The 12756-nt window shown below is 47.2% G+C and overlaps 1 protein-coding gene across 1 annotated transcript in view; it reads left to right on the forward strand.

Moving 5' to 3' along the window:
- Positions 1–6329: 6329 nt before the first annotated feature.
- The window catches only part of Gabrr2 (gamma-aminobutyric acid type A receptor subunit rho2), a 48951-nt gene continuing 42524 nt past the window's right edge, over positions 6330–12756 (forward strand). Inside the window, exon 1 of the mRNA XM_028872779.2 lies at positions 6330–6601. Coding sequence (XP_028728612.1) covers positions 6411–6601 — 191 coding nt within the window. The 5' untranslated portion in view covers positions 6330–6410. The remainder of the gene's footprint in view (positions 6602–12756) is intronic.

Genomic DNA, 12756 nt, shown 5'->3' on the forward strand with positions numbered 1-12756 from the left:
CTTTGCCACCCTGGACTAGACTGACTTCGCAGCTACAGGTTCAAAAGTACAAAGAACCAAAGAAAGGGATGCTATAATTCATTGAAATATTTTTTTTCAAAGAATCTTTATTAAGAAACTGACAGCTAGGCTTTAGCTGGGCTTGGTGGCACATGCCTATGTCACCAAGAGACACAGGCATGTGCCAGCACAGGCACCAGGAAGCAGGTGGACTGTTGTGAGTTCCAGGCATCCCAGTCTACATAGCCAGTTCCAGGCTAGCCAGGGCTGCATAGTGAGATCTTGTCAAAAAACATAAACAATATATATATATATATCACATCACAATTCAATACTAAAAAAGAGAGCTTGATTTAAAAATGACAACAGATTAGAAGCTGGACATGGTGGCACACACCTGTAAACCCAGGATATGGGAAGTAGAGGCAGGATGATCAATTCAAAGTCCTTGGCTACATAGTGAGTTTGAAGCTTGCCTGAGCTACATGAGACCCTATTGTAAAACAAACACCAAATCAAGACATGAAATAAAGCAAAAAACTGAGAACAGATTTGAATAGACATTTCAGAAAAGATATATAGATGGCCTGTGTGCATCTGAAGAGAAGCTCTACATCATTATCGGGAAGCTGCACATCAAACCATGTAGGGAGCCGCCATTCAAAAATGGCGCTGGCTTCCTGGTAGCCTAGCTGTAAACAACTCCATTATTTGGCTATGCTCTCGGGACTACGTGTCCTGTGACCTCTGCATGCACGGGTATGGTAATTGACCTTATGTCCTCAGCCTATCCCGTGGCTCCCTGTGCTTGCATTCTGGCGGGACCCAATCACAGTACGGCACGTTTGCCTGATTCCCTATATAAGCAGCTGCAGTTTATTCCTCGGGGCCCCTCACCTCCCGCTCTCCCTTAATCAAGAGGCACTCCAATAAAGTGTGATCTGAGAAGAATCCTCGAGTGGTGGTTGTTCTTCCTCGCTGACCGAGGAGCTCACCACAAAACCACACTAAGATACCACTTAAGAAGTACGGCCAGTATGCTTATAACTAGACTCTGAACTCCAGATAAATTGTGGTGCAACCAACCTGTGGTCCCAGCACTTAGGAAGTTGAGGCCAGCTTGGGCTACATAGTAAAACCCAATCTTAAAAGTGGGGAGGGGGTTTGGGGAGCGAGCACTGTTGCCCTTGCAGAGATGGGGTGTGGTCCTCAGCACTCAGGTGGCAGCTTAAAACTATCTCAACTCCAGTTCCCAGGCATCTTAGGGTTTCTATTGCTCTGAAGAGATGCCATGACCACAGCAACTCTTATAAAGAAAAAGATTTAAATGGGGCTGGCTTACAGTTCAGAGGTTCAGTCTATTATCATCATGGTGGAACATGGTAGTTTGCAGTCACACATGGTGCCGGAGAAGCAACTGAGTATCCTACATCATGTGCAGGTCACAGGAAGTGCTCTGTCTCACTGGGTGTGGCTTCAGCATATATGAGACCTCAAAGCTTGCCTCCACAGTGACACACTTCCTCCAACAAGGCCACACCTCCTTAAGTACCACTCCCTTTGGGGGCCATTTTCTTTCAAATCACCCCACAGTATCTGACACCCTCTTCTGACCTCCTTGGGTACAAAGCACGCACAATGTTCATACGCATACATGCAGGCAAAATACTTAGAGATCTTTCACACACACACACACACACACACACGAAGCCAGATGACTGTCAAAAATGTGAAGAAATTGGAATCCTGTATTTCTGGTGAGAATGTAAAATGGTGCAGCCACTTTCAGAAATAGTTTAATGGTTCCATAAAAAGTGAAATATGAAGTTACTGTATGCCCCGGGAATCCCAGTCCATTTTTGTATCCTGAAGAAAAATGTAGGCTCAGTGATTAAAGGTCCTTGCTGCAAAGCCTGGCAGCCTGAGTTTGATCCCAGGGTCCTACATTGGTTGGAAGCAGAGGACTCGCCCCTGACTGTTGTCACCTGACCTCTGTACACATGTGGGTCACACCAGAAACGTCTTTATACAGACAGAAACAGACATTCATGGCATTATGGTTAAAAGTGGAAACAGGCTGGTGAAGAGAGAAACAGCATGGCTTCCACCTGTACAAGGGATAGGTGAGGAAACATGCTACGATGTAGATGAACCTTGAACACCTTTCACTGATACATGCTACAACACAGATGAACCTTGAACACATAGTGCTGAGGGAAGCCAGCTACAAAAGGCTGTGCGTCGTGGGATTTTATTTCCATGAAATGTCCAGAACAGACAGATCCTGTGGCAGACAGGTGGAAAAGGTGGTCAGGACTGGCAGCAAACCCCTTTACCTGCTGAGGCGCCTCACAGCCCCATGTACCCATTGAAGACATTGTAATTAGGTTTCCCAAAATCATTCACAACCAGAACCACCAGCTGAGCCAGAAACCATGGTCTGGTTCCTAGATCCGGTAGCCTGTGCTCTGTTCTCACCATGCTGGGCCTCCTCTGCTGACTGATTCCCAGTCATGGTTCTTCATGTTTCCAAGTCTGGCTCCCCATCCACCCCTTATCTGTACAGATGTTACTGTTATTAAACTTGGGGTACACAGCCTGTAACCCAAAAAGCCAAGTTCAGGGACTCATTCTCAAGAAACAGATTACCAAATCAGCCAAATTACTAGTAAAAGAAAAAAAAAAAAAAGGAAGAAAGGAAGGAAGAAAAAAAAAAAGAAAAATGATTTATTCAGTGTAGCCACATTGGGAAGAGGGACAGAGATCCATTTTGGGGGTCCTGAAGTGAGATTAAAGTCTTAAGTTCGGGCCAGGGATATGCACTTTAAGCAGTCTGAGTTAAACTGTGGTCCCACCTACCATTGACCTCTCATTGTTAGGGCTCTAGTCTCATTCCTGAAGGCTGTCTGGCAAGTTGTAAATCTCTTCAGGAGACAAGCTTCCCACTCTGGCTGGCACCTTCTTTTCTCCCAGCATGAAATTCCTGAGGGAAATTCCCACTTGGGGGGTCCATTGGCCCTTGGTGGGGTAGCCACCTTGACAGAAAAGAAAAAAAAAAGTTTCTCACATCTAGACTGTTACACCAGCTACCTGTTGGCTCCAATGGTCACACAAATTCTGGGAGTCCAAATTTATCTCCTCTGGGACTGGAGAGATGGCTCAGCTACATATCTTTACATACATACACTTTCCACATGGCTCCACATCTTTCTTTTACATACATGTCCTTCTGCATCTCTTTTCCATACAGCTTCATCTACCTTACCTCACAGTTACAAATCTCCACACAGCCACAGCTGAACATCTCATTACAGAGCTCTCTCCCCATACAGCACTTTACACAGTTCCTAGGCACAGCTCCTCTACGTAGCAGCCGCTCTGACATACAGCTCTCTCTCTCTCACTCATTCACACACATACTTCCTAGATTATTCACTCAGTCTTTTCACCCACTCACGCCCTCACACTTCACTCATGCTTTTTCTTCTTCATCTCTTAGTGTGCGCGCGCACACACGCGCACACTCACATTCTGCAGCAGCTCTCACATAGCTCTACACAGCCTTCTCTCACCACACCGCCGCTGCTGCGCCCTCAGCCAAACTTCGGACAATTGTAAGTTACATTTTCAGGGCCCTACCCAGTCTCAAAACACAAGGTAAGTCATGTAGCTTCTCTTAGCTAGTAAGTCACATTCGCCCATGCACATAGCTCTAAGTTGGTGAGGATTCCCAGACAGTAGACAAATGGCTGAACCTTGAGCGGTCAGGGTACATGCAGAAAGGGAGCTACTGCAAGGACTGTGTCTAGATGTAAACAGCCTGGCCTTGATTTAGCAGTAAACAACACCTGGGAATTAGTCTTGGTGTATAGTCTGTAGGGGCAGCTTAGTCTGTTTTGGACTAGTTCTAAGGTCTTTGTAAAATGTGTAAAAGGCTGTCTTTGAGACTGAGAATACTATTATTACCTTCCTGTGTCAGTAAAGAAGAATATTCTGGTAATATTTCTGTTCATCAGAATTACACAGCTTAAACAGAAATCCACAGCTAACTGAGTGCTCAGAGATGTACAACACACTACCAAAGGGCTGTGGAAAGCACCCCACAGCTGTTCTTGTAGGGAGGTCTAATGGTGGCACACGAGAAAGCTACAGACAGAAAACAACCAATTTCCACAGCCAGCAACCCCACGGCTTTGCCAGGCGGGGCTCCTCATCAGGGAGTTATACGTCTGGTGGGTCGAGTTGTCAAACACTAGCTGTCACCTGCTGTCTACTCCCACGACCCCGGCATAAAGGTTAAATTAGAAAGGGATACCTCCCCTTTGAGAAGACACCATTTGCTAAAGTCCCTTCTGAGTGAGCAGCTCCTGAAATAAAACTAATCCTTTAGAGGTTTCATCTTTCCTAGAAACTGTCCCTCTGTACTAGCTAATGGCCCAAAGCCAGGCTCTGACTCATCAGGTGAGATGCAGGATCCTTGTTTTTTGTTTTTTTTTTATTTTTATTTATTTATTTATTTATTTTTTCCGAGACAGGGTTTCTCTGTGTAGTTTTGCGCCTTTCCTGGGACTCACTTGGTAGCCCAGGATGGCCTCGAACTCACAGAGATCCACCTGCTCTGCCTCCCGAGTGCTGGGATTAAAGGCGTGTGCCACCACCGCCCGGCTGAGATGCAGGATCCTTGTATTAGGAGTAAAAACCCACTGGACTTGCTGCTCACTCAGTTCTCACAGCTCCTCAGGCCCCTTTCTGCAGAAGCTACACTTCCTGTCTTGCTGAAACACTCGGGACGTGTGGTCATCTGCCTGATGCCCCAGATGCATTTCTAGCATCCTCAGCAGGGGCTTGTTGGTATCAGTGAGAAGGGAAAGGGCACTGCTGGTTCTGTGGCCTGGGCAGCAGCATGGCGTGGATTCTAATACTGCATTTGACGAACCAGCCTGCCTCCATCTTAGGCTTGAAAGCCGTCTTATTGCAAAGACAAACCAGGCTCTTCCTGCTTATGATTAAACCTCTGTTTCTCGAGGATTGGGCTCTGCCCCACCTGTAACCTTAACTACAAATGGTTCTGCACTTCCTGTCCCAGGAATGGTAACCAGGTCTTTGTTTCAAGAAGTGTTGTGACCATATTGCACCTCTACTTTTGTTTCCGAAGGTTCTTATGACCACCTGGTCAGGACCAGCTTGTTACGTTCTGCTTCTGTAACCCTGCCTATTTGCCTGCCCAGTCCCCCATTTGGAAGCCACCTAACCCTTATCTTGCCCAGGTCTAATGCTGACCTCTTGAACCCTGCCTTATTGGAAGGCAGCCTGTATACACGAATAAAATAAAACCTCGCTTTAATTAGTTTGGCCATGATGATTTGGGTCGGTGGTCTTTCTCCTTACATCTTTGGGATTAACACATTCTTACACCATCCTCTTTGGTTACTTTGATTCCTGAAACAACTTGTTCAAATTAGGAATCCTTACAAAATAAGATATATCATATCATTCCTCTTTCCTGCTTTTGATTCTTTCTTCCCTACATAATAGAAGTCCAGTTTTATCTCTTTCTATCTAACCTTCATCCTCAGATCTGTTTCTACGATACTAAACTCATTGCCAGTACACAGCAACCAAGCTTTAAGTCACTTTAAAACATAGTGTACTGTTTAGCAGGTTAAACATGACCTCATATATCTCTATACTTCTAGTTTGCACAATTCCATTTCAAAGGATGAAATGCAGTCTAATTGATGAAGTTTGACTTTACACATTTCAGGGTCAAAGAGCAAGGTGAATTGAGTGCTCACGGTAAGAAAAGGAGGTTACATAATCATGACTTTTGTTTGCTTCGTGCTGTTCTTCAAAATCAAAATGCATGTCTTTGATGTTTTTTTCTGGGGAAAAAAAGGTACACATTTGACGTAAAAGCAGTTATCCTCAGCCATAGGCAAAGCATATTCTCTTAGATCAAAAAGCTCTCTGGAACCGTCAGTGTTTTTTCTTAGCTTCCCCTAAACACATACAAATCCACTCGGAATCAAAGCCGACTCGCTGCTGGATGTGACAGACTGGTTTTATGCAGCCAGAGAGGTGGATTAATGATCTCAGCAAAAAGCTGGCGTGTTCAAGAGATTTAAAATATTTTTTTTATATAACAGCCTTAGCCAAAGCTGTTCTAGGGTTCAGAGGAATCCCAGTTTCCCAGGGGGACAGACTCCTTGACTAATGGCCAATCTCTAAGCAGAGGGAAGGACAGAGCCTGGCATTTGTGTCCTAGCCAGGTGTGTGTGTGTTGGGGGGTGGGTGGGAGGTGGGGCAGGACAGGCATCGGTATCAATTAGTAGGTTGGGAAACTCAGCCTTGCCAACCATGCCCTCGCAGCCCCTCCGAGAAGAATTTCCAGGAGGCTGGGGACAGGATTCATGGTCAAGCCAGGGGGCATCTGCCCCACTGAAGGCCCCTGCTCAGCAGCAGCCTGTTGCATCATAGACATTCGAAGAATGCCTTATTTTATGAGACTCGTTTTGTTCTTGTTTTGCCTGATGGCTCTTGTGGAGAGCAGAAAATCCAGGAGGAAGAGATGGACAGGGCAGCTGGAAATGCCCAAGCAAAGGTAGGTTTGCCGGGTGGGGGTCGGGGAAGGCTATTCCTGGTAGGTTTCCCCAGCAGGGCTAGTGGTTACCTTCTCAAACGTCCTATTAGAATACCTCAGCTAGAGGGACCCCACCTTCCCAAAGTGCTGACATCTGCCACAGTGCTGGCATCTGCAATGTAGTGAGCCTTGTTTTTAATGCCCGTGGGCACCAAGAGCGCTTTGTAGGTGGCTCAGACTCGATAGATAAAAATCTCTCTGCATTTCTTGATGCTGCTTTGCTTCTGTCAGATTATATCCTGCAGGGAACATGGAGGTTGGCCAGATGATCGCGGTCAAGTATTGAAGGGCAGGCAAACTGTATGAGGACTTGATGTGAACTATTAACAAAACACGTAATGCTGAGGTATTGCTCAGGGGCAGGGTGCTTGCAGAGCATGTGAGGCCTGGAGTGGGAGCCTTAGCCTGACAAAATAGATAAAAGGTAACTGGGGTGGTCTTCTTTAAGTTGTCAGGGGAGAACTAGATCATCTTAACAGGCTTGGTGATACTGTTTTGAATTCTAGAGGAAGTTAGTAGCTTGTTAGTAGCACATGTCCACCAACAGCGAATGCTGCTGCAGACATTTCCAGGAAATACTGGTTAGGCCCAGAATTTGTACTGAAAACCGTTGTATTCAAAAGGTCTCCCCTCCTAGCGAATCTGATTTGGACAGTTGTTCAGAACTTGACCCCAGCTGAGGCATAAGGACTGTTGGGCATGAAGAAGCCAAGAATACCTGTGTGAAATGGTTTGCACCTGTTCCTCCAGGTGTTCTGAGAATGTGTGCTTTGAATATACACAAATAAGGTCTTTGTTAGTTTGTTTATTTGCAGGGCCTTGAGCCTGTGAGGCAAATGGTCTAGGTCAGTGGTCTTCAAATATTTTTGGCCATGTACTGTTACTGGTAACATTTTCTGGAGTCTTAACCTCTAATTCCCCCTTTTTATCTGCACACACACACACACACACACACACACACACACACACACACACACACACACTCACATACATACACACACAGTATTGTAAATAGGTATACTAGATTCAGTCTTGGCTGCTTCCTAATTTTCAGAAAGAATCTAAGAATAAGAACTATAATCGACTTCTAGCCCTTCAATGGAGCCCACTACTTTGGGAAGCCAGGATCTCTCTGAGGCTCTGTCCCACTCAGCCAGGAAGCACAGGCCAAACTTGGTTATGTGTCCAGAAGCACACGCCTGAACCAGAAAGGGACCCCAGAGACCACCTGTCTCAGTTGCGTTTCTGAGCTCTAATTTTGGGAAATGTGATCAGGTATCCTGTGAAAAGGAGATACAGGGTCGAAGGAGGCTGGGAAACTTTGGTGTGGGCCATTTCAAATAGATGCCTTCACAGTAGAATTCTAGAATCTTCTGGGTTCACATGGGCTCAGATCACTGTGCTTCTTCAAAACCATAAAGCAACAGCTGACCTGTGGGACTCCCTCCCACTGAGAACATGCTGGTCCCGGGCCTGAACAGGCTCCTTTTACACAGCATTAGTGCCTCAGGGGTGTGAGCCACTCTGTGGCTGGTTCACTCACTCAAGGGACAGCATTGCCAGAAACTGTCCCTTGAGCATGGTGCCCACACTCTAGGACCCCACTCAGGAGCCTAGCAGCCACAACTTCTGCTGTGTCTCAGAAGGCCCAGAGCGTCACTCGACACTATGTGGGCACTGGGGACACCTTGAGTCTGACACTGGGGGTGAGGACTATTTCTTGGAATTCGTCCCATGAGGAGTCAAGGTGAGAAAAGATGAACAGAGCCAAAGGGTGTGCCCTCACTGAAGCCAGGCTGTGGAGAGGGTAGGAAGGGCAGTGCAGGGTCTCTCTGGGTCTCTCAGGACAACCACAGAGCAAGGTCATCTGGGGGGGCGGGTCAGTCATGGTTCTGACGCTTTAGTTTCCAAATTTCATTACATAGGAATTAAGCTATACTGACAAGTAGGAATATACAACTGGACCCCTTTGTTTACAGCCTCGGAACCCTCCTTAGAAGTCTTGTTCACACACAAATATGTGTGCACATTCGCACACACATACCACCCATGGAGTTCTAGTCACAAACGTGTGCACAGTCTCCCTGACAGAGTCACACACCACACAGGTGTTTCCTCACGTACGCACAATTACATGCCGTCTAACCTGACGGTCTTCCTGCATCCGCCGGCAAGCCACTCACACGAAACAGTTACTTGGCCCAGCAGCTGCCTTTGCAAAGCTCTCTGACCTTTGGTTCTCCTCTGTGTAGAACTTCGGTCAAGGAAGCTGCTTGTCTCATCCAGCACTTTCTTGTCCATCCTACCTTTCTGCCTCAGCCCGCTCCTCCCTTTCCTGCCTCAAGAGGCCGGCTCCGCCTGTCCTCTCCAGTCTCTCAGCCCACTTTGTCCTCCCTTTCCCGGCTACCATCTCTCGGAGCCCCATCCTTGGCCATCCCTCTCTTGGTTTTCACCATGGTTCTGTTTTGCTGGACCAGGCCAGCCTCTTCTCCTGCCCCTAAGTAACTCTCGCCCATGACAAGGAGTTGAGAGGCCAGGGAAGCTACTCTCTGGCCATGCCGATTCCCCTAATCACGCTGAGCCCCAGTCTCTGCCCTGAAGAAGGATTTGGTGATAGTAAGGAGGGTCTAAGATTCACAGCTGAGTGCCTGCCTGGAGCAATGCCACCGTGAGAACGGTGTTATGATTACTGTTGTTAGCAAACAGACCCAGATCCAGAACTCTAACCCGCCCCCGTGGGCACAGCTGCCCCCACAGGCATGTTGAGCATTTTTTTTCCTTTTCACAAAAGGTCAGGTTTAAGGTCACCTAACATTTTTAACTTTTCTTTCTTTCTTTCCTTTTTTTTTTTTTTTTTTTTTTTTCTGAGACAGAGTTTCTCTGTGTAACAGTCCTGGCTTTCCTGGAACTCTCTTTGTAGTACAGGCTGTCCTTGAATTCACAGAGATTCACCTGCCTCTGCCTCCCAAGTGCTGGGATTAAAGGCGTGCGCCACCACTACCCAGCCAGTTTTGACTTCTTACCATGAGGGTGAGGCTCAGGAGTCTGGGGCTAAGGACCATGCCTGAGAAAAGATGAGTGGAGAATGTACCCCTTGTGACAAATAGCTCAGGGCCCAGGAAGACCTCAGTGACTCCGGTTATTAAACAACTAGTCCCTTAAAAAAAAAATCTGAGCCTCAATGGCAGCGGAATTAAGCCTGCTGTATCCTGGTGGAGTGACGGCATTCTGTGACTTCCGGTTCACGGAGGCTTCCCTGGATAGCTGTGGAAAGTGTGTTGACAGGAAGGATTTGCGCTGTGAGGCAGAGGGCACCGTTAATGTCTGTGATCTGCTAAGCCCTCTGAGCTCCTCAGGCACCTCCCCTGCAGTCTTTGCAGGGATCTGCTTATGGCCCTGATACTGGCCGATGTCATGCCTCGCTGGCCCTGGAGCAGGTTCCTGGTTCTTTTTTTTAAAACACAAGTGGACATTTATTCTGTTTCCTTGTGTCTTTCTTTCTTTTTTCTTTTTTCTTTTCTTTTTTTTTAAGATTTATTTATTTATTATATATACAGAGGAGGGCGCCAGATCTCATTACAGATGGTTGTGAACCACCATGTGGTTGCTGGGAATTGAACTCAGGACCTCTGGAAGAGCAGTCATTGCTCTTAACCTCTGAGCCATCTCTCCAGCCCCAGGTTTCTGGTTCTTATGGCCTGGAACAGAGGACTGAGCAGAGATGCAGCTGCAGAAGTAAAATCATTTATCAGAACCATTTCTGGTGGAGAAAGTGGGAACAAAGAGAAAGTTCAGTAGCTGTGTTGGTTGATTTTTTTGTCAACTTGACACTAACTAGTTTCCTAGGAAGAAAGAACCCCAACTGAGAGAATGCCTCCATCAGATTGGCCTATAGGCAAGTCTGTGGGGCATCTTCTTGATTGAGGATTGATGTGAAAGGGTCCAGCCCATTGTGGATGGTGCCAGGCCTGGGCAGGTGGTCGTGGGGATAAGAAAGCAGGCTGAGCAAGCCATGAGGAGCCAGGCAGTAAGCAGCACCCCACCCCTCCATGGCCTCTGCATCAGCTTCTGCCTCCCGGTTCCTGCCCAGACTCCCCTTTGTGATGAGCGGTAAGCTGGAAGGTGAAACAGCCCCTTTCCTCCCAAGGTGCTTTTGGTCATGGTGTTTATCACAGCAGTAGAAAGCCACCCAAGGCAGGAGTTCTGAGACTGGAGGTGCAGAAAGGACCCAGCTTTCATGTTCTGTAGCACAGGCCTTTGTGGCTCATTTGTGTAGTGCAAACTTTCCTGAGCACGCTGTGTGACATATGGCTCCACGTGTTACGTATGGATGCACGTGTTACATATGGATCTACGTACAATTTCATGCGTTGCTGTCTCTCGAGCTCACTATGTAGACCAAGTTGGCTGTTAACTTACAGAGATCTACCTGCCTCTGCCTCCCGAGTGCTGGGACAGCCAAAGCACATGACACCCAGCTCTTTGGAGAAATAGTATTTATTTATTTATTTATTTATTTATTTATTTATTTACTTACTTATTTAGGGTAAAGAAAAATTTGAGACTAAAAGGACTTGGGGTGGGGGGGAGCAAAGCTAATTTATATGGTATTGTCATGACACATGCATTCACGCAAACCTTTAGAACGCCAACACCAGAGAGAGCCCTGGGGTCAGCATGGACTCTGGTGGCAGTGACATGTCAGAGCAAGGTCATTCATTGTCGAAAAGGTCTTGCTGTGGGTAGGGTATGGCTAATGGAAGCTGTGTACAGAGAGGAACCCAAAGCTCGCTCAGAAAAGGAAACTCTATTGTTTTTTTAATTATTTATTTTTATTTATTTGTTTTGCCTGCATGCATGTCTGTGTGAGGGTCTTGCCAGATCTTGGAGTTACAGACAGTTGTTAGCTGCCATGTGGGTGCTGGGAATTGAACCCGGGTTCTCTGGAAGAGCAGTCGGTGCTCTTAACCACTGAGCCATCTCTCCAGCTCCCTCTATTGTTTTATAGAAGGAAACGAAGAGGAATATAACACATGTGTTGCTGCCCCTTCCGGTAAAGGCTGATGAGATGCTGTTAGAGCAGGCCTGGCCTGCAGTGGATCTCCGCTTACCTCTGGCCCAAAGTAGGAGACATTGGAGTCCAGTTTGATTGCTCATGGGAATGAACCATGACAGAGGGAAGGAGCCGCGGACTGGCAGCGGGGGTTGAGGGTGGAGTTCCAGACACTCTGTGAGCCCCATTACCTCAGAACCTCACAGCGGAAGAAAATGAGAACAGGAAAGGGTCTTCCTGAAGACCGGCAGAGTCAAAAGACTTGGTTGTGGGTCAGCCGGAAGCAGATGGGCTGAGCCAGGTAAGCCACTGCCGCGTTGAAGGTGACCCTTGTCCCAGCACTGCATTCACTGTACCATTCGCCTGGCTCACTCCACCATTCCCTCTCCCTCCAGGTCTCCGAAGACTTCCCATGACACACCCCAATAGTTCCCCTGCCAAACCATCTCTTATTCTTTAGCCTGTTCTGTGATTTTGTGGCACTCGGCACTTCCTGAAATGACATCACTTATCTCTCTACTTGTTTATGGTCATCTCCTCAGACTAGGTTACAAGCCCGTGAGGATGTGAGCAGCACTCTCCCATGGTGTGAACATGTTAGGCAGGGCAGCTGCTCCTAGAAATATGGCAAGTGGTTCCGGGCACTGGGTACTACCCTACGGCCCTCCTCCGTACAGATGCTGACACCCCCAAGGTTGAAGGAGGAGAGCGAGGTGAAGTCAGAGCCCTCGCCGGAAGTGAAGGAGTGAGTGAGAGGTCCAGGGCTGTGAGATGAGGCAGGGATTCCCCAAAGAAGTGTGAAGCTGGAGGCTGCAGCTTATAAAGGAACCTGTCTGGTTCCTTTAAACTGGCACTGAATAAAATGTCCTGTGGTTATGGAATTGTTGTTTCTCTACACTGTTCGAGCTGTGAGTTGTTCTTGAGCACTTACATGTGGCTAGTGTGAGGGAGAAGCAGCAGAGCTGATTGTATTGGATTCTATCTAAGTTGTAAATGGCTACTTATTTCTAATGGCCGCTTCATGGATGTGCACAGCTTTGATGTCCCATTGCATTATACTGTG

This window comes from Peromyscus leucopus, chromosome 2, assembly GCF_004664715.2.
Source record: "Peromyscus leucopus breed LL Stock chromosome 2, UCI_PerLeu_2.1, whole genome shotgun sequence".
Lineage (NCBI taxonomy): Eukaryota > Metazoa > Chordata > Mammalia > Rodentia > Cricetidae > Peromyscus > Peromyscus leucopus.